A 22592-nucleotide genomic window follows, 5' to 3' on the forward strand; every position below is an offset into this window, starting at 1 on the left:
ATGCCTATGGAATCAGGAATATAGCAAGTCTGGGGACTCCTGAAATAGAATATCTTTAAAACCAAGCTCATAGCCTGCACCTGCCATGTGCGTGCTGGGAAATTCCAGCCCCTACAACGGTCTTGCTCCAGTATATGCTGGGAGGGGAGCAGCAAAGGCCACCAGAGGACTCGGACACACACAGACCACACACCAGGATACTGAACCCTGTGTGTGATCTGTGCCCCAAACTACTGTCCCTGTCAGGTCCACCCAACTTACTGATGGCTCCCAGGCGCTCTGGGTCTCTGAGGGCCCTCTCTCCAATCCAGGCTGCCCTGGCTAAAGCCACCTGTCACCCTGGGGCCCAGCTAGCCCAGCCCATGTGGCCTTCTCTGCCTTTCTCCTGGCCACTCACCTACTCATCTTTTTTATTAAAAAATTTTTTCTGGAGTTCCCTTGTGGTGCAGCGGGTTAAGGATCTGATATTGTCACTGTAGTGGCTGGGGTCACTGCTTTTGGCTCAGGTTCAATCCCTGGCCTGGGAACTTCCACATGCCTAGGGCATAGCCAAAAATAAATGTATAAATAAATATATAAATAATACATAAAGACATTAAAAAAGTAAGAATAAATTAAAAAAAAAAAAAACTTTTTTGGCTGCACCTGCGGCATACAGGTGTTCCCAGGCCAGGACTAGAACCTGCACCACAGCAGTGACCAGGCGGCTCCCCACTGAGCCACCAGGGAAGGCCACCCCCCTCCTCTTCTTTAAGATCCAGCTCCGCGATCTTCCCCTGTGCCCTCTCTGTCTCCATCCCACCTCCCGTGCAGGCCAGTCAAGTCGCCCCTTTCCTGCACTCCCAGCATCAAATGTTAGGCACAGTCACCTGCGTTCCCGTCTGACTCCCTTTTCAGGCTGGGAGCTCCTGGAGGAGGGATGGGGCTTGACTCCTCTGTGTCTCCAGGCCCGCCAAGCAGTGGGAAGCAGTGGGGACCGCTAAATACTTAGAACAAATAAACGAGGGAACACCCTCGTGCATGCCCCCTTTGCTTTGCAAATTGTGGGGCTGGGGGTGGGGGTAGGGCAAGGTGGTTGGGTATCTGAGAAAATGTATATTAAAATCATTCGGGTAAACCAAATAGCTTTTCTGTGTTCCTCTGACAGTGCATCAGTAGAAGTACTGGCCCTGGGAAAATCCAGAAAGTACCCAAAGAAAATGCTTTCCTAACCAAGGACTTAACAGTGAGTATACAAGCGATTCTGTTTTTCTCCTCTTTTCCTAACGCTGTTGGTTCTTGAGGAACTTGGAGGCAGAAGACCTGGCTTCCAAGTTCCTTCTGGCTCCTCCTGCACAACCCGATAGAATGGATATCATTTAGCACCTGGCTCTTCACTTCTATGGGCGTGTTTGCTTGGTTTTGTTTTCTTTCTTTTTTTTTCTGAAAACTCTCAGAGTTATGGTCAGAAATGGTATTTGAAAGCTGTCTAATGTGTAACAGGCAATACCAACACTGGGTGCCATTCTCTTTGGCCACTTTCTTTTCCTAAATTTAATTTTATTTTTAGTTTTTTGTCTTTTTAGGCCCGCACCTGCGGCCATGGAGGTTCTCAGGCTAGGGGTCCAATCGGAGCTGTAACTGCCAGCCTACGCCACAGCCACAGCCACTGGGGATCCTTAACCCACCCAAGGACTGATGGCCTCACGGATGCTGTCAGATTCGTTTCCACTGAGCCACTCCCTCTGGCCTCTTTCTAAAATTCAAGCAGGAGGCTGTACAGTTTCCATCACAACAACAGAAGCACAGTTTTAGATATTCAGTACATCATAATCTTTTTAGGAATAAATTGTAGCAAAACAGCACATTTGGGCCTGTTTCCGAAGACTTATATTGGTTGCCTCTAAAAGCAGAACTGGGGGTAGGGGTGGTCACAGAGAGCACTTCCCCTGCACTTTTTTTTTTTTTTTAATTGAAGAACAATTGGTTTACAATATTGTGTTTGTTTCAGGTGCACAGCAAAGTGATTCAGTTATACAGACATATATATCTATTTCTTTTCAGATTTTCCCCTTAGAGATTATTGCAAAATATTGAGTACAGTTCCCTGCACTCTCCAGTAGGTCCTTGTTGGTTTGCTATTTTTTTTTTTTTTTTCTTTTCACAGCCACACCTGAAACACATGGAAGTACCCAGGCTAGGGGCTGATTCGGAGTGGTGCTGCCTGCCTGTGCCACAGCCATGGCAATGCCAGATCCAAGCCGCACCTGCGACCTACCCTTAGCTTTTGACAATCCTTAACCCCAGTCCTCATGGAGACCATGCCATGTTCTTAACCTGTTGAGCCACAGTGGGAACTCCTTTTTTTTATTTCATGTATGGTAGTGTGTATATGTTTCCCCTAGATTTTTGTGCTCTTTTGGAGTTTGAACCATGTGATTGCACTCCTAAAAATTAGGTAGAATTAAAATTTGTTAAAAAAAAAAAAAAGAGGCCTTCACTTGGGCTTCCCCTGTCTCCCTCGTCTTTGAGCTGTTTGCATAACTGTAGGAACTGGGGTGCCGCCCGTCACGAGAGAACAGGTGTAGGCGGTTTGGGGTCACCTGGCCTCCCAGCAAGTGCTCTGGCAAAACCTTGACGTTCATGTTCGGTGAATGTGCACACATTTTTTTCTTTAATAACTTCAGGGATTTGGGTTTGTTATAACTGTCCAATGGGGGGAAAGTCTCTAATGTTCCTTTACCTCTTAGCAAGAGAATATCGACCACTTACTGCTCAATTTGAGAATGGAAGCACTCTTTGTGAAGGAGAATTTCAACATTCGCTGGTCCGCGCAAGCAGGCTTTGTGGAAAATATCAACAGTATCCTCAAAGAGTACAAGCAAAGCAGGCGATTGTTGGTAAGTATAACCACGTCCTCATGGAACTTCTGATTTAAGCAAAGTCAGTGAAACTGGGTGTATAATTATACCAATTGTAAGCACTCTCTTTGCCAAATGTCCAAATTTCTAAATTCAACTTCTTTCTCAAATTTGGCCAGGTTTAACAGTGTCTTTTTTTTTTTTTTTTTTTTTTTGTCTTTTTTAAGGCCACACCCAAGGCATGTGGAAGTTCCCAGGCTAGGGGTCCAATCAGAGCTACAGCTGCCAGCCTACACCACCGCCCCTGCAATGTGGGATCCAAACCTCATCTGCGACCTACATCACAGGTCACAGCAACACCGGATCCTTAACCCACCGATTGAGGCCAGGGATCGAACCCTCAGTCTCATGGATACTGGCCAGGTTCCTAACTGCTGAGCCATGATGGGAACTCCAACAATGTACTTCTATATTCGATGGAATATACTTTTTATCTCTTTTTTTTTTTTTTTGTCTTTGAAGGGCCGCACCCATGGCATATGGAGGTTCCCAGGCTAGGGGTCCACTTGGAGCTGCAGCTGCCAGCCTACACCACAGCTACAGCAACATGGGATCCGAACCTTGTCTGTGACCTACACCACAGCTCACAGCAACACCAGATCCTTAAGCCACTGAGGGAGGCCGAGGATCGAACCCGAGTCCTCATGGATGCTAGTCGGGTTCATTAACTGCTGAGCCATCACAGGAACTCCAACAGTTCTATATTCTGTAGAATATATTGCCCATTGAATAGTAACAATTTTAAAGTTGACGTGGGTGATTATTGTGCTTCACACAGATTGAATGTGCTCGTAAGTTCCAGACTGACTGTCACAGAGTTGTCTCGGTCAGGGAAACTGTCAGGTCCCTTGCTGGCCTGCCTGTCTCAGCTCTGGATGAATAGCTGGGGGAGGGTGGATAGGACGTAGAGAAGTCTCATTATTACTTTGATCTTTTCTTATTGGCCGGGGATTCGCTGGTCATTTTATTTTTTATTTCTTTTTGGCTGTGCCGATGGCAAGCGGAAGTTCCCCAGGCCAGGGAATGAATCCTCACCCCAGCAGTGCCCTGAGCCACGGCAGTGATAGCGCCAGATCCTTAACTGGCTGAGCCATCGGGGAACTGCCCGGTTCCAGTTCCTTTAGCAAAGGCCAGTCAGCCCTGTGCAAAGTCAGACACCTCGGGTCCCCTTGACCTGATACCACTCAACCATCCATTCATCTAACCCTCCCTGTTCTGATCGAAGCTCATCAAGCTCTTTTCTATACATGTCTGCCTTGAGGCGGTGAAGGTACCAGCCACGTGCTCACGTTCAGGGGCAACCATACTTCTCATGATCAATGAATAAACCGTGGTGCTGATGTCGTATCTGAATGAGGCGCGCCAACCCCAGGAGACAGACCCACTCTTGGTGTGTGGACGCAAACAAGGCATGCGAACCTGGTGTGCCGGACAGCTGGACCCAGGCCTTGGTAAAAGCTCCCCCTCAGCCCTGCCCTGTCCATTAAGACTCAGCTCCAGAGGTGCTCTCCCAACCCCCCTCCCCACTACTGCCTGCCATCCCCCGAGAGAGCCTGTCCCCAAGCCGAGGGGGTCATTCACGTCCACCACGCTTTATCCAGCACCGCTGCAGGGACCCTGCTTATTCCCTCACAGCCTTGCCTGACAAATGGTGCTAATATCGGCAATAACCGATTCCATGCCCCAAATGATGTCACCTTTAAGCATGTGGACACTGCCATGGAAACTCTTTTCGGTGTCATGATTTTTTTTTAATTTTTTTAATTACAAAAATTACAAAATTTGCCTTGCAAAATACCAGGCCTCATTTCACAACTGTTTGGACTATTTTGAAAGAGATGACTATTTTGTTACTGATATTTTTATTTCTGTTAGAAATAAATATTTGCTCACCAGTTAGGAATGTGACAAGCTTCTTTAACATTCAAGCATTTTTCAGAAGAAATGTTACTTAAAAAAAAAAAGGTGTATTTTTAAAAACTAGAATAAATGAGCTTTTTTTTTTTTTTTTTTTTTTTTTGAAGGGAGCCTATAGGAGTTCCCCTGCGGCTCAGTGGATGAAAGATCTGGTGTTGTCACTGCTGTGGCTGTGGTTACTGCTGTGACTCAAGTTCAGACCCTGGCCCAAGAACTTCCCCATGCTGAGGGTGTGGCCAAAATAAATTAATAAATAAAAGGGAATGTATAATTAAAGACTTAGTCCAGAAACAGTGCTCATGAGGCAATAAGCTAAGCAGCCTCTACAGTAGACCAGAAATTCTCCTACTTCTCCGCTGTCTCTACAGGGGGGCGCGCCATAAACGTGACACTGGTAGCATGTCAGGCTCAAGTGCTTGGTTTCCTAGTACTTTCAAGTGCCTCTGGCTGAGTGGCGGGTCTCCCCTGCCCAGGTCAGGGCACGTGAGATGCTCATCAAATGCCAGGAGTCTTGACAGAGGAGTGAAAGTCCGCCTGCAGGATCCAGAGGCTCAAGGCACACCCTCGAAATAGAGAACACGGTCTCGCTACGGACGGTTCAGAGCTCCCTGCCTGATGCTTCTTCTCCTCTTTTAGCCCATCAAAATTTGCATTCTCGGTCCTCCTGCCGTGGGAAAATCCAGCATTGCGGAGGCGTTGTCCAAATACTACAAACTGCATCACATTAAACTGAAGGATGTTGTTTCGGAAGCCATAGCAAAACTGGTAAACCCTTTTAACCACTTTATCACGAATTTTTATATTTTAAAAAGGCTTTTTCTTAGTCTTTTAATAAAGAAGTCACTAATTCTCCTTGGAATCCTACAAAGAGATTTGCTATTTTAATTGGATATTGTTGTTGGCCCCAGTTAAGAAAACCCAGAGTCCCGCAGGGCTTTCCTCAGTGAGGTAGAAGCATTTCCACGAGTTTCTTGTCCTTAAAGTCTAGTCTGTCTCCAACTGCAGCTCAAAACGTATCTTGCATTCTCTCTATTGATTGGAACATTTTTAAGGTTTTTTTTTCACTTTTTAAAAGTTTTATTGAAGTATAGTTGAATCACAATGTTGTGATAATCTTTTTTTAATTGAAGTATAGTTGATGTGCACTATTATATAACTTACACGTGTACAATAGAGTGATTCAAACTTTTTAAAGATTACACTCCATTTGTACTTATTATAAAGTACTGGCTATATTCCTTGTGTTGTACAGTATATCCCTATAGCTTATTTTATACCTGGTAGTTTGTACCTCTTAACCCCCTACCTCTCCTCCCTCCCCTCTCCCCACTGGTAACCACTGGTTTGTTCTCTGTATCTGTGAGTCTGCTTCTTGTTTGTTACAGCCACGAATTTGTTATATTTTTCTAGATTCCCCATATAAGTGATATCAAACTGTGTTTGTCTTTCTCTGTCTGACTTATTGCACTTGGCATAATGCCCTCCAAGTCCATCTATGTTATTGCAAACGGCAAACTTTCATTCTTTTTTATGGCTGAGTAGTACACACACACTCACATGCAAATACACCACAGCTTCTTTATCCTTTCATCGTTGATGGACATGTAGGTTGCTTCCATTTCTTGGCCACTATATTGTTTTATTTTTAAAAATCTTTTGTCTGTTTAGAGCCCCACCCGTGGTATATGGAGATTCCCAGGCTAGGGGTCGAATCAGAGCTACAGTTGCCAGCCTACACCACAGCCACAGCAACTCAGGACCCAAACCATGTCTGCTACCTAACGCCTGATCCGGATCCTTAACTGACTAAGCAAGGGCGGGGATCGAACCAAAGTCCTCATGGATGCTAGTCACGTTCATTAGCCACTGAGTCACCACAGGAACTCCATATCTTGTCTATTATAAATAGTGCTTCTATGAACATTGTCGTTCATGGATCTTTTCAAATTAGTGTTTTTGGGTTTTTTTGAATATATACGCAGGTGTTTTGTTTTTGTTTTTTGCTTTTTGTTTTTGTTTTTTAGGGCTGCACCTGCAGCATACGGAAACTCCCAGGCTATGGGTCAAATTGGACCTATAGCTCCGGCCTACATCACAGCCATGGCAACGCCAGATCTGAGCCGAGTCTACAATCTATACCACAACTCTCACCAATGCCAGATCCTTAACCCACTGAGCAAGGCCAAGCATCGAACCCACATCGTCATGGATACTAGTTGGACTCATTACCACTGTGCCACATCGGAACTCCTATACCCAGGTTTTTTAAATTCTTTCTGTATGTTTCTTAGAGTATTATCAGACTGTTAATCAAAAGCTTAAAAAAATAGGAGTTCCCGTTGTGGCTCAGTGGTTAACGAATCCGACTAGGAACCATGAGGTTGCAGGTTCAATCCCTGGCCTCTGTCAGTGGGTTAAGAATCCGGCGTTGCCGTGCCGTGAGCTGTGTTATAGGTTGAAGACGCGGCTCGGATCCCGAGTTGCTGTGGCTGTGGTGTAGGCCGGCGGAGTGGGGCGTTTGTTACAATCAGTGAACTTGTATTCACACATCATGGTGACCTGAAGTCCAAGGCTGACCTTAAGGTTCGCTGTTGGTGCTGTACACTCTGGGTTTGGACAAGTGTATAATGACCTGTGTCCACCATCGCAGCATCATACGGGCCAGTGTCACTGCCCTGAAAGGCTTCTGTGCCCTGCCTTCCCCCCAGTTACCTGGCAGGTTCTGAGGTTCATTTCCATCCGTGATTATCTTAAAAGTTTTGATTTCTATAAAATATGTGTCCTTTAAGCAATTTCCAACATGATACCTAGAAAAGTGTTGATTCTTAGGTAGTTCTGGTGTTAGCACAGAAATCGCTTATTCTCCCAAAATGGAGCAAGGAAACCCGCCAGGCTCTCCTCCGTCTTGGAAGATTCACGCAGCCCGACCACCTTCGCACACTTATCCCTGAGCCCCTCCCCTGTGTAGGTACCAGCCTTGTCCAGGATTGCTCACCTGGTGATTTATGAGCAGCCGGTCAATGCAAGGCATCACCCAATTTAAATATTCCTGTGGTGCGTAGGAGGCGATCGTCACACCTAAGGAGGTAGGAGAAGGAGGAGAAGAAGAAGGGGAAGAGGAGGAGGAGGAGGAGAACGTGGAGGATGCTCAGGAGCTCTTAGACGGCATCAAGGAAAGCATGGAACAGAACGCAGGTAACGCACATGGCGCACGGCTGTGCTGCTCTTGGAACAGTGGGGTTTCTCCTTGTTATAACAAATGACATAGGCAGGAGTTCCCTTCATGACTCAGTGGTTAACAAACCCAACTAGGAACCATGAAGACGAAGGTTCGATCCCTGGCCTTGCTCAGTAGGTTAAGGATCCAGCGTTGCCATGAGCTGTGATGTAGGTCACAGATGCGGCTTGGATCCCCCGATGCTGTGGCTGTGGTATAGGCTTGCGACTGCAGCTCCTATTTGACCCCTAGCCTGGGAACTTCCACTTGCTGTGGGTGTGGCCCTAAAAAGCAAAGCAACTCCTTCCTATTCATCTTTATCTGAAATTGGAACACCGACCTTTGTTTAAGCAAAACCAGACCTTTGGACCCATGGCACAGACCTACAGAGAAATTCCACAGCAGGAGGAGACAGAGAAAGAAAGAAAGAAAGAAAGAAAGAAAGAAAGAAAGAAAGAAAGAAAGAAAGAAAGAAAGAAAGAAAGAAAGAAGGAAGGAAGGAAGGAAGGAAGGAAGGAAGGAAGGAAAAAGAAAATGACAGGCGAGTTCCCATTGTGGCTCAGCAGGTTACAAACCCAACTAGTATCCATGAGGATGCGGGTTCAATCCCTGGCCTCACTCAGTGGGTTAAGGATCCAGCATAGCCTCAAGCTGCAGTGTAGGTCATAGATGCAGCTCAGATCTAGAGTTGGCATGGCTGTGACGGAGGCCGGCAGCTGCAATCTGGGAACTTCCATAGGTTGCACGTGCAGCCCTTAAAAAAAGGGGAGGGGAGAGAAGGAAAGAAAAAAGAAGGGCCTGTTCTTGGCAGGAGGCTCTGTTCTTCCCGCAGATGCGAGCGAGGCCAAGCTGAGTCAGCAGCTCTTGTCCAGAGGGGCGTCGGGAGGGAGGCCAATATCCCGCAGTCCAAAGGCCTGCCCACCTGTCACTTCCAGCCGGATTGGAATGGTTCGGTCCATCCCTTTTAACCTTAGGAAAGTACCTTTTCCTTCAAATTCGTCCACAACTCCTTCCTATTCATCTTTATCTGAAATTGGAACACCGACCTTTGTTTAAGCAAAACCAGACCTTTGGACCCACGGCACAGACCTACAGAGAAATTCCACAGCAGGAGGAGACAGAGATTAGCCCCCTGCTCCTACCCGTGACTCAGTGTGTTATCATGTGATTTTAGTGATTCCAGCCGGACAGGTCCCACCCTCCTGCAGTGAGGCACCTTTGTATTGTCCCCTCTCCATGATTCCACTCTCCTCAGCCCCTGACGTTGCAACCAAACGAGGGACTTGGTTAAGCACCAGCTCTCAATTCTTTGTGCTTACGTTATGTATTTCAAAAGCATTGTCGAATTGTTCAGTCTAGTTGGTGGGATTCCAGGTGATCATTGGGCTAGTTTTTCAAACTGTCTGTGAGCTTGAAACTAAAAAGTTGGGAGTGGGTGGGTGGGAAACACATGTGAGTATATCAACCTCATGGTGCCCACACTGGGCAGGGTTATTTTTAAAACCTTGGGGGAGTTCCCTTGTGGCATAGTGAGTTAAGGATCCGGCATTGTCACTGCAGCAGCTCAGGTTGCTGCCGTGGTGCAGGTTCGATCCCTGGCCCAGGAACGTCCATATGCCACAGGTGGAACCAAAAAAATAAATGCATAAAAAATAAAAAACTTGGTAGCAGATATTTTTTGGCAACACTCTCTTCCTGAAATAAAGCAAAGGATGTCTTGGAACGAACCGAAGCTTACTTGCTGAGTGTGTGGCCTTCCTTCCCAGCGAAGCTTTCAAAAATTGAAAACAGGCTGCTTGAATGAAACTCATCTTTGGATAGTAGTGGATCCCTTGACATTTTAAAAATGTGGCTTTATTTCTTTGCAGCGTTGTGAATCTTCCTGGGAGGTAATGTCAAATCATCTCGAGGAATTTCATTACGCTGAATAACACCTTTGATTATTTTTTTTTGTCTCTGCCATAATATTGAAATTTCTGGAAGACCCAATTATTTTCTGAATTAGTCACTGCCTAATGGATCTGTGTGACAATGAAAGCTAGAAGAAAGGAGAGGTGTTTTAATTAGATCATTTTATGGGCATTGATTGCATGATAAAAAAAGAGGCCCCGAACTATTTTATATTGTAGACCCACTGATAAAGTATAGTGCTACCCTAGAAAGAGCTTCGGAGATGAGTTTTCCAAATTCCCCAAACTTGTATTACTGTAATGCATATATGAAGCCATATAAGGGCAGGGCCGTGTTTTAGAAAAGATAGCTGTTCAAGGAGTTCCCATCATGGCACAGTGGTTAACAAATCTGACTAGGAACCATGAGGTTGCAGGTTCAATCCCTGGCCTTGCTCAGTGGGTTAAGGATCTGGCATGGCTGTGGCTGTGGTGTAGGCCGGCGGCTACAGCTCCGATTAGACCCCTAGCCTGGGAACCTCCATATGCCACGGGAGTGGCCCTAGAAAAGGCAAAAAGACAGACAAAAAAAAAAAAAAAAGGAGAGATGGCTGTGGAATGGTAGATGAATGTTGTGGAGGAGTTAACTTCATATTGTCTTCGAATCACTGTGCCAGTTTTAGAACAGACTCCTCCATCCTCAGCCTCCCCACGCACTGCAGGAGCCCCACGTTCACGGCTGGAGAAGGAACTGTTCAGTGGGGCCACGGTCTGAAATGCTGATTGGGATCAGAGGTGACAAGCTCCTTTCTGCAGAGAACAGTGCCTTTAAGGGTCAAGGTCAAGCCCCGATTTTTATTCAAATATTTTTTGAACACCTACTATTAATAAATCATGTGGCAGCAGTACGCATGAATATTATCTCGCTTAATTCTCACAACAGAAGCATTTTGTATTGTGTCTTAAGGTTATAGCAGCATATCAGAGTTCCCTCCATGGCTTAGTGGAAACAATCTGACTAGATCCATGAGGATGCAGGTTCCATCCCTGGCCTCATTCAGTGGGTTAAGGATCCAGCGTTGCCACAAGCTATGGTGTAGGTCGAAGACAGGGCTTGGATCCCGAGTTGCTGGGGCTGTGGTGTAAGCTGGCAGCTACAGCTCCAACTGGACCCCTGCCGGGAACCTCCATATGCCGCGAGAGCGGCCTTAAAAAAAAAAAAAAAAAAAAAAAAAAAGGAAGGAAACATAATATCAAAATAGAATTGAGGAAACCCTGCTGGCAAATAAGAACACTCTGGATTTCTCCACTCAGTCCTCATTCAACTTCTCTCCAAAGTTGTGATCACAGAAGAACATTCTGGAAGTGCAAACATTGGCATTCATTTCTGTTTTTTCTTGCAGACCAGCTCACTGGGTTTTCCTACTTTATAAGCCTTAGAATTCATGTATCATGTTCAAAATACAAAACCACTTTTTTTTTTTTTTTTTTTTAGTCTTTTGTCTTCTTAGGGCTGCCCCCTCAGCATGTGGAAATTCCCAGGCTAGGGTCATATTGGATCCGTAGCTTCCGTTCCGGCCTACACCACAGCCACAGCAACACGGGATCTGAGCCGCATCTGGGACCTAAACCACAGCTCACGACAATGCTGGATCCTTAACCCACTGAGCTAGGCCAGGGACTGAACCCGCATCGGCATGGATACCAGTCAGGTTCGTTAACCACTGAGCCATGCCAGGAACTCCCCAAACAACATGTTTTTCACCTTAGTGGAAAAATAAGAGACCTTCAATAATAACTTTGATTACGGAGTTCCCTTCGTGGTGCAGCGGAAACAAATCTGGCTAGGAACTATGAGGTTGGGGGTTCGATCCCAGGCCTCGCTCAGTGGCTTAAGGATCCAGCGTTGCCATGAGCTGTGGTGTAGGTCACAGACGCAGCTTGGATCTGGCGTTGCTGTGGCTGTGGCTATGGCTGTGGCGTAGGCCAGCGGCTATAGCTCCAATTTGACCCCTAGCCTGGGAACCTCCAGATGCCTCGGGTGCAGCCCTACAAAAGACAAAAAAAAAAGAAACTTTGACCACACAAGAGTTTCTGAGGAGTTTCCACTGTGCCTCAGGTAACAAACCTGACTAGTATCCATGAGGACTCAGGTTCGATCCCTGGCCTCGATCATGGGTTAAGGATCTGGCGTTGCCATGAGCTGTGGTGTAGGTTGAAGATGTGGCTCATCCTGTGTTGCTGTGACTGTGGTGTAGGCCAGCAACTGCAGCTCTGATTCAATCCCTAGCCTGGGAACTTCCATATGCTGCAGCTTTAAAAAGCAAAAAAAAAAAAAAAAGGAGTTTTTTGAGATGACTTCAGATGTAAGCCCTATGTAAACATAACTGCACAGTAAGTACTTTTTTTTTCTTTTTATTAGGCCAACTGGAAGATCAATACATAATTAGATTTATAAAAGAAAAGCTAAAATCCATGCCTTGCAGAAATCAAGGTTACATTTTGGATGGATTCCCAAAGACTTATGATCAAGCCAAAGAACTGTTCAATCGTAAGTTTGGGAGTTCCCTTTATTTTGAATGTTTACATTCAGAGAAGCTGCACCTTCATTGTTCAGAGTAATAATAGTCCCAGTTAAAATAAACAAAAAAAAAATTGGAGAGACTATATCTAAAATAGTTGCTTTCCTGTTTATGGCTCATTTTCACGAATGACTGCTAGTAAAAATATTTAAATTTTTTGAGCTATCCTTGTAACAATATCTAACAAACACAACAATGCATATTTTGTTTTACTAGAAGAAGATGAAGAGGAGGAGGAAGAAGTCAAAGGCAAAATGCTTCCCCATGATAAATTAATCATACCTGGTAAGTCTAAGATACTTTTCCAAAGTCATAATATTTGCAGGAATGCTATTTCATATCTCTTTTGTACCAAAGTAATCTTCTCAGTATTACAAAGTAGGCTTTCTTTTTTAGGAAAAAAAGTACAATGTTACACTTAAAATCAAACTTCCAAACTAAAGACGGCATTGGGGGGCAGATATCAGGGATATTGAAGTCCTGCAATGGGCAGAAATCCCTCTGAGAACGCTTATTTCTGCTGCTCCCTCCTGTTAACAGAGCAAAAATGAGCCAACTCTTTGGTGCCCTGACTTCCTCTTATTTTTTCTTATTTTCTTTTTTTCTTTTTTTTAGGGCCCCACCCTCGGCATGTGGAAGATCCTAATCTAGGTGCTAGCGCTGCCCGTCTACACCACTGCCACAGCAACACCAGATCCAATCCACGTCTGAGACCTACACCACAGCTCACGGCAACACTGGATCCTTAACCCACTGAGCAAGGCCAGAGACTGTACCTGCATCCTCATGGATACTAGTTGGGTTTGTTACTGCTGAGCCACAACAGGAACTCCTTTTTTCTGTATTTTAAATTGAGGTAGAGTTGATTCACAATATTATATAAGTTTCAGGTATATAATGCAGTGATTCACAATTTTTAAAGATTCTATTCCATCTGTGGTTATTATAAAATATTGGCTCTATTCCCTTTGCTGTACAAGTGCCCTGGCTTCTGATCAGTTGGTGAGACCACCAGGGGCTAGATCACCACCCCTCCTTCGTGGTCTGTTTTAGGTGCTAACCATGCCGTCTTTTCTGGAAGAAATTCAGAATCCAGAATTGAGACTGGGCAGGGAAAAGGTCTCAGTTTCCTAACTCCATTGCAAGGTTTTTTTGGTTTGGTTTGGTTTGGTTTTTCGGTGCAGCATGCAGTAGCTTGATGTGGGATCTCAGCTCCCAGGCCGGGGATTGAACTCAGGCTGCAGTAGTTCAAGCACTGAATCCTAACCACTAGACCGCCAGGGAACTCCCTCCATGGAAATTCTATTATGTATTTACCCTGAGCTTTCACAACCTACCCTTGAAAGAAACATATAAACAATCTATTTCATGAAAAAGGCTTTGCTGTGTCCCTGGCAGGCATTTCTGGACTCTGCCTGAACTTTAAAAGTGTTTTTCTTTTCTTTTCTTTATCAGTTTTCAGGAGGCTGAATCAAGTCTTGGTCATAAGATAAATACAGGAACAGCTATTTGCAGCAACTTAGCCCACGTTTCACTCAGAAAGGCCAGCTCCCTGTGTCAAAGTCTCTCAGGGAGTTGGTTCAGAGCTATAATCCTCTCCTCCTCATGGTCCAGCTACAGCTCGTGATGAAGCTTCTGGAGGCAGAGACCACCAGACAGCAGTCATCCTCAGTAAAGGGCATTTGCTGCTTGCCCTTGGGCTCTGAAACCTGTGGCGGGAACATGAAAGGCCAAAGGGATGGGTTTCTCAGATTTCCCATGGATTTATGTATTTGCCTCAGAAAAAGTTAAAAAGTAAAGTCAATTAGTCTAAATAACCAAGTCGGTCCAGCTTATGAGTTGATCAAATCTGGGCCATATTCACTCACGGCAGCCCCATCGTGAAATCCTCCTGTTCTCCCTAAGGCAGCTGGATAGAATTCAGCTCAGCTCCCCATCTGTCCTGCATCAGACACCACAGGAGACAGGAGCTCACTGAGCCTTTCCGTGAGCCCCAAGGCAGGAATTATCTCCATGGCTCCCTGATCCAGACCCTGAACCCAGAGACGGATCCAAGTCCACTTTGTCGGGAAATGGGAGGGCTTGGATTCAAACTCAGGTCTTCTCCCTCCACCGCCCCCCAAAATGGAATTGACACAGCCCTCCCCTAAGATTAAGGACACGGGAAATGCAGAGGTAAAATGATGCACGAGGCTTATCCTGGTGCCCTGGGCTGCCCTCTCTTTGTTGGACGGGACCCACACCTGTCTAAGAGCTAGTCTCTTTGGAATGCTTAATCTGTTCTTTTCAGTTACCCTCTTTCTAGAACATGTCATTATTTTCTATCTTCCAGAAGGAAATCAGATCATTGTCCTGTATGTACTGTGGGACTTTAAGTTATGGAAGTGACTGAGCCACAACTGTGAGGCTAATGCTATTGAAAGAAGAATGTACTACATTTCTCCAGAGAAGGGGGTGTGGCCACCATGCAGGGCCACGTGGGGAAGCATCAGGCTTGGTCACAGGGCAGGGAAAGCCTAGGACCTAATCTTTCTTGGGGTCTCCGTGGGAAGGGCAAGGCAGGGCAGAAGAAACAGATTTTTTAGAGAACTGGCTAGTTTGAGTAATTGCAGTGGGCTGTGGTCACTAGTTGCCTGATCCCGGCCCTGGGTTGAGCTAAGGCAGGAGAAATACTGGCTTGGTGTGAGTTATATAGAGAGGTTGGCTGGCTCAGCAGTTAATGATCCTGACTAGGATCCATGAGGACTCGAGTTTGATCCCTGGCCTCACTCAGTGGTAAAGGAACCGGTGTTGCCGTGAGCTGCGGTGTAGATCGCAAATGCCACTCGGATCCCAAGTTGCTGTGGCTGTGGCTGGCAGCTGCAGCTCCAATTAGACCCCTAGCCTGGGAACCTTCATATGCCTCGGATGCAGCCCTACAAAGAAAAAAAAAAAAAGAGGTTGGTTGGCTTGCATATGTGAGGTGTACATTCCCTCCAAATTAATTTCTCACCATCTTTAAGAATTAGGAAGCCCTAGGAGGGGCAGCTTCTCCCTGGGTTATAAGCATCCCCTAAGACATCAAAACACCATAAGCTACAGAAAATAATAAGCATGATTAATATAAGCATCAGGGCTTGATTTGAATGATGCAAAGTTTAAATGTACAGTAATTCAGTCCGAGGTAGTAGTACCTCTTATTGATAAGTCATTGCATTTTATCACTGCTATTAGCCTGTATCCAGTTGGATTCTTTTCATACCTGCTAGGTGAAGAAGGCAAATTTAAAGTTTACCTACCTGACCAATATGGAAAAATCTGTTAAGACATAGATTTTTCCCATGACTCCAGATAGCGAAATACCAAGCAGAAACCTGTTACTTATTTTCCATACTCAGCCAATACAGGGACAGTGGACGTGCTGAATAATTATCCTACGATACTGCAAAATCCTGAGGTTCTCTCTACATAAAGAGAAAGGACTTAAAAAAATCATCTAAAAAAATCATCTAGTGGATATCACTCATATCTGGAATCTAATAAACAGCAGAAATGAACCTTTCCACAGAAAAGAAAAGCATGGACTTGGAGAATAGACTTGTGGTTACCAAGGGGGGAGGGAGAGGGAGTGGGGTGGATGGGGAGCTTGGGGTTCATAGATGCAAACTATTGCCTTTGGAATGGATTAGTGATGAGATCCTGCTGTGTAGCACTGGAAACTATGTCTAGTCACTTATGATGGAGCCTGATAATGTGAGACAATAGAATGTGTATATGTATGTGTGACTGGGTCACCATGCTGTACAGTAGGGAAAAAAAATTGTACTGGGGAAATAACAATTTAAAAAAAAAGAAAGAAAAAAAGTGATCTAGTGGAAAACATAGGTCCTCCTATTAAAACTCTTTGAAAATTGGAACCCAGGAGTTCTCTTGTGATGCAGTGGGTTACAGATCCAGCTTGTCACTGCAGTGGATCTGGACACTGCTGTGGTGCAGGTTCAGTCCCTGGCCTAGGAACTTCCATATGCCTTGGGCACAGTCAAAAAGAAAAAAATAAGTGAATTAAAAAAAGAAAGTTGGACAGAGTTCCTGTCGTGGCTCAGTGGTTAACAAATCCAACTAGGAACCATGAGGTTGTGGGTTCGATCCCTGGCCTTGCTCAGTGGGTTAAGGATCCGGCATTGCCGTGAGCTGTGGTGTAGGTCAAAGACACGGCTCGGATCCCATGTTGCTGTGGCTCTGGCGTAGGCCACTGGCTACAGCTCCGATTGGACCCCTAGCCTGGGAACCTCCATATGCTGCAGGTGCGGCCCAAGAAAATGGCAAAAAGACGAAAAAAAAAAGAAAGTTGGAATCCAAGGTATCACTTACTATTTGTAACATTTTGTTAACTGGGCTCTTCTACCCCCCAATCACTGGGGAAAAAAAACACAGAGTATTATATGTTAAAATTCTTGGATTATGAACAGAATTATTGTTTTTGTTGTCATTGTTTTATGGCTGCACCCGTGGCATATGAAAGCTCCCAAGCCAGGGATTGAATTCAAGCCACAGCCCCACAGCTGTGACCTAGGCTACAGCTGCACAACACTGGATCCTTTAACCCACTGTGCCAGGCCGGGGATTAAACCAACACCTCTGCAGCAACCTGAGCTGCTGCTGTTGGATTCTTTTTTTTTTTTTCTTTGTCTTTTGTCCTTTTAGGCCCTCACCTGTGGCATATGGAGGTTCCCAGGCTAGGGGTCTCATCGGAGCTGTAGCCACCAGTCTACACCACTGCCACAGCAAAGCCAGATCCAAGCTGCTCTGTGACCTACACCACAGCTCATGGCAACGCCGGATCCTTAACCCACTGAGCAAGGCCAGGGATTCAACCTGAAACCTCATGGTTCCAAGTTGGGTTCATTTCCACTGCACCACGATGGGAACGCCTGCTGTTGGATTCTTAACCCACCGTGCCATGAAGAATTATTAAGTTTTGGTCTAGCTGTCTGATAACCTAGAGCTGAAATAGATTCAGTTTCCAGTGAATTTACAGACGTAATTTTGATTTAACCATATCAGCATTTGGGCGTCCAGATGTCTCCTATTCAAAACATAGCTACTCATGAAAATCAAACGGTGAAAGGTGAACATTTGAACTAAAGTAAAATAGATCAAAAAAGTGGTAGCATCAGACTATGATTACGAATTTTTTTTTTTTCAGCCATGCCCACGGCATGTGGAAGCTCCCAGACCAGGGATCAAACCTGAGCCACAACAGGGACAATGCCAGATCCTTAACCAGCGGCACCACCAGGGAACTCCATGAATTTATGGAATGTATTCCACAAGCTCTGTCCTCAGCTTTTGATGATGTTCTCGCATGTTCCACACGCCCCTGGTCTGCGCCCGGCCTGGACTCTGTCCGGCACCCTTTTTTCATCCCCTCAAGAAAGCTGACTAGAATGCAGTTAAGTGAGAATGGCATTATTATGTGCAAACCAACACAATTTTAGAATGAAAATGAACCCGCCCCCAACCTTTGCCAGGCTCTTACAGGCAGCAGGTTGTTTTACACATTCTCAGATGTTCTCAAGCGGACGGGCCTCTGGGCCTCTGGTCCTCTGGCCTCTGGCCCTGTCGAGTACCTTGCCTCGAAAGTTTATTTCACAGATCTATACTTCAATCATTCATTCAGTCTGTCCACATATCCACGGAATCTATACCAGGAGCTGGAGAAACGTCTCCTTTTATAGTTTAAAAGAGAATTGCAGAGTTCCCTGGTGGCTCAGCTGGTTAAGGATCTGGTGTTGTCCCTGCTGTGGCTCTGGTTACTGCTGGGCTGTGGGTTGGATCCCTGACGGGGAGCTTCTGCATGCCACAAGTTTGGCCAAAAAAAAAAAAAAAAATTAAAAATAGAGAAAACCGCAGAGTTCCCATTGTGGCGTAGTGGTAACGAACCCGACTGGTAGCCATGAGGACGCAGGTTTGATATCTGGCCTCGCTCGCTGCCATGAGTGAGGCGTAGGTTGTAACAAGGCTCTGGTGTCGCTGTGGCTGTGGTGTAGGCTGGCAGCTCCAATCCGACCCCTAGCCCAGGAACGTCCATATGCCGCAGGTGCGGCCGTAAAAAGCAAAAAAATGAAGAGAGAAAGAAGAAAATCGCAGGAGGGTGAGATGGCCACCATTCCGTGTATCAATTACTGGATAGGCCCCGGCCGCGTTCGACCGAACAGACTTTTCGTTGCCCATGGCATGAAGTGAGGCAGGAACATGATCCACGGAAAATTAAACTCCCAGGGGAGTCTTTGTCTTATTAATTTAGCAAATCTGCCATTAAAGCATTCTGCTCATAGTGGTGCGTCTCTTTGGGAGCCTGCGCTGGAAAACTGACACGGTGAGGATTCACCGGGCGACTGACAGCAGGTATCACAGGGCTATTCGAGGTCTGTATTTATAACTTCTGCTGCTTTTACTGAAAGAAGTAGGGAAGGGTGTTCCCTGGAGGCTCAGTGGGGTAAGGATCCGGCATTGTCACTACTGTTACTGGAGTCACTACCGTAGCACAGGTTTGATCCCTGGCCCAGGAACCTCTACATACGATGAGTATGGCCAAAAAAAGAAAAAAAAAAAAAAGTAGAAATGAAAGGAAAGAATGTGGAAAGGAAGAGAGGGAGGAAGGGAAACAAAAATAATAGATCTTGGAGTTCCCGTCATGGTGCAGCAGAAACAATCCGACTAGGAACCATGAGGTTGCGGGTTTGATCCCTGGCCTCGCTCAGTGGGTTAAGGATCCAGTGTTGCTGTGGCTGTGGTGTTGGCTGGCAGCTGTAGCTCCAATTAGACCCCTAGCCTGGGAACTTCCACTGTGGCCCTAAAAAAAAAAAAAAAAAGACAAAAGACCACTAAATAAATAAATAAATAAAAAATAATAGATCTCACGAACTACCCACTGATTGGGCCTCCTAGGGTGGCCGTTGGAAACCAGGCTGATTGGCATACCTATGCCTGCATGAGAGGCAGCAAGGCCAATGTCAGGCCCTTTGTGGCAACAGGAGGTCCCAGATGGTAACCAGGCTTTTGGTTGAGCAGTGAACTGTCCACCAGCACCTGCTTGTAAGCTCCACGTCACCACGTGAGCTCACGAGCTTATCCTTCTCTCCAGAATTCGTCTGTTCGCTGGATGCCTCGGATGATTTCCTGAAGGAGCGGGTGATCAACCTCCCGGAGAGCATCGTGGCGGGGACACACTACAGCCAGGACCGCTTCCTCCGAGCTCTGAGCAACTATCGGCACATCAACACCGAAGACGAGACTGTCTTGAACTACTTCGATGAACTTGAAATCCACCCAACACACATAGGTACCAAGTAACCCCAGGGATAGCGTGAACGCGGAGCACTGCCGCCCCGTATCAGGACCCCCAGCCAACCCGGGGCACCCTGGTCATAGGGCTGGGGGAGGACAGGGGGCTAGAACTGTGTGCCGGGGCCGAGAAGTCAGTCTAAGACAGGGAGTGGCCTTCCTGAGGATTTGGTGGTGTGGCAGGTGTTACTGTTATATGAAAACATCTGGATATGTTCTCGATGCCAAATTGGCATTTTGCAAAGGGCACTTCAGAGATAGGGGTGTCACCTGCCAGTGGCTTTGGGCCATTTCCCCAGCTTCCTCGGGGGCCGCGTTCCATCCCCACAGCATTTGAGGGCACTAGTGCTCTTCGCAGAGGCCCTCTTGGCTTTCAGACTGGCCAGCTCACCCCTTAGCTGCTCAGAAATTGAATAGCTCTTCAGAGCGTTCTTCCTGCTTCTGTAAACCCTTAACGCAGAGCTTAGCGCCCAGCAAGTGCTTGGTGAATATGGTCTCTCGTTGGCCTCGCAGCCACCGTCATTGCTCCTGGCTCCAGATCGCAGCTGGTTCTCCTCTCCTTGGCCGGCAGAACCTCCGAATTTCCTTTCTAGCTTTCTGGATCTGGACACCTGGTCTTCCTTTGGGTTTGGTTAGAAACCCCTCTCTTGGTGGAAGCTGAGTGGGCCAGGCTGACCTTCTGGGCCTCCCAAGGCCTCGTTTCAACACCAAGAAGCAGCTGGACAGCATCAGGATCCTGAAATACTGGGAGGCTTAGAGCTACGGGAAACTATCAGCGTGAGCCCAGAGAGCTGATTCCAGGGCTGGCTCGGCCTTCCGTCTTCTCATTTGTGAAATGGGAAAATAGTTCCTGGCTCAGAGTTCTCTTACAGCGCAGCTGGTAAAGGATCCAGAGTTGTCACTGCAGTGGCCCAGGTAGCTGCTGTGGCTTAGGAGGTTCAATCCCTGGCCTGGGAACTTCCACATGCGGTGGATATGGCCAAAAAGACCAAAAAAAGAAAAGTTCCTGGTGTGTAGAGCTGTTAACGAGTGGTGAAGATAAGAGGTATGAGAAGTTTATAACTGAAAGAGTTATGAAGCGTTCATAACTGAAAATTCATTTTGCTTTTAGTACTAATACGAAGACACCAAATGATGTGGTGTCATCCTGTGGTGCCTCAGTGGGTTAAGAACCCACCATAGTGTCTGTGAGGATGTAGGTTCAACCCCTGGCCTCTGTCAGTGGGTTAAGGATCCAGCGTCGCCGCAAACCATGGGGTTGGCCATGTATGCGGCTTGGAGCTGGTGTTGCTGTGGCTGTGGTGGAGGCCAGCAGCTGTAGCTCTGATTTGACCCCTAGCCTGGGAATTTCCATATGCTGTAAAAGGGGGGAAAAATGACACAACTTATAAATCTGCAAATCCTCTGCTTTGCACCCTCCGAAGTGATTGGGTTGTGGCCTCATTTGGACAGGCCTGTGTTTATGGCACATGTCCTGTATGTCAAAGCTAGGCATTCCACACCTCCTGATATGGCAAGTAATTTACCCTATTTCATCAGAGAGCTAGAAAAGAATGGTACGCAAATTTCACAAAAGAGTGATTGTCATCTCTTCAGGAAAGCCCCCAAAATTATTTCCGGAAAGATCAGGAAAGCCCCAGGGAGAAAGACAGAAACGTTGGGGTGGAATGAAGGAGCGACCACTGGGCTCCCGTCACATCCTGCACCCTTCACATCTGGCCTCATGTCCACACTGACCGTCGGGAGATGAGGGAAAAGCAGAGGGGAGAAACGCAGCACACGGGTGGCCCCGGGGGAGGGTGTCGAGGTCAGGAACACAGCCCGGCCTCAGGAGGGTCTGGAAGGAGGCCCTGGAAGGAGGCCCTGGAAGGATGCGGCCGTCTGCATGCCTTCTCTGGACTCCACTTCTCTCTCAGCATCTCTTTTCTCTCTCCCTCTTTGGACCAGGACTGCCCTCTCTCTCCGTTTGTCCCAGAGCCCCGGAGTTTCCGGGTTCCCCTGGGAGCCAAGCCCAGAGCCGGACGTGGGGAAGGTCCTGGCTGGAGCAGGTGCTTCCCCCCCACCCCCCACCGCTAATCGGCACTTCCTCCACCCCAAGGTCAGGGCAGAAGTCAGTCCTCCTGGAGACAGCGGTGTTCTTTGCCCTTGAGAACTTGCTCCGGAAGCCACGAGCATTTTCAGGAATGTGTCCGAGCACTTTCTAGGCATCGAGCTTGTCAGTTCTCTCCTCAAGGAGCCAGGGAGAGAAGAGTTAAATGTCAGAGCGCAGGCAACCAGGAAGTGGCCCCCAGGAGGTTTCTCTTTCAGTTTCGTTTTGCTCTTTTTTTTTTTTTTTTTTTTGTCTTTTTGCTATTTCTTGGGCCGCTCCCGCGGCATATGGAGGTTCCCAGGCTAGGGCTACCCAGAGCCACAGCAACGCGGGATCCGAGCCGCATCTGCGACCTACACCACAGCTCACGGCTGAGCAAGAGCAGGGATCAAACCTGCAACCTCATGGTTCCCACCCAGTCAGATTCGTTAACCACTGCGCCACCACGGAAACTCCTGTTTTGCTCTTTTTAAGGGCTTGCCTCTGCCCACCCACCGACACACCGGCCCTGCTTTTCCTCTCTTTCCGTGTTAGAATCCAGCGGTGCCTCCAGTCTAGGTCAAGGTTATACAGAGTTAGTGTGGGAGTGGGGGAGGAAAGACAGCAGTGGCTGTGCTGGGGGCCTAGGGGAGCAGTGACCCCCAGGGAAGGGTGTCCACTGCTCACCCGTCT

At 46.8% G+C, this 22592-nt stretch overlaps 1 protein-coding gene across 4 annotated transcripts in view; it reads left to right on the forward strand.

The window, feature by feature from the left end:
• AK7 (adenylate kinase 7) overlaps positions 1-22592 on the forward strand; it is a 57457-nt gene that overhangs the window by 28146 nt on the left and 6719 nt on the right. For 3 of the 4 annotated variants that reach the window (XM_021099677.1, XM_021099678.1, XM_021099675.1), the window contains exons 9-15: positions 1148-1225; positions 2730-2879; positions 5454-5582; positions 7880-8012; positions 12346-12474; positions 12722-12790; positions 19632-19829. In XM_021099677.1, coding sequence (XP_020955336.1) covers positions 1148-1225; positions 2730-2879; positions 5454-5582; positions 7880-8012; positions 12346-12474; positions 12722-12790; positions 19632-19829 — 886 coding nt within the window. The remainder of the gene's footprint in view (positions 1-1147; positions 1226-2729; positions 2880-5453; positions 5583-7879; positions 8013-12345; positions 12475-12721; positions 12791-19631; positions 19830-22592) is intronic. The other variant, XM_021099676.1, reaches the window with a different exon arrangement.

The sequence above is a fragment of the Sus scrofa genome, chromosome 7 (genome assembly GCF_000003025.6).
Source record: "Sus scrofa isolate TJ Tabasco breed Duroc chromosome 7, Sscrofa11.1, whole genome shotgun sequence".
Classification (NCBI taxonomy): Eukaryota; Metazoa; Chordata; class Mammalia; order Artiodactyla; family Suidae; genus Sus; species Sus scrofa.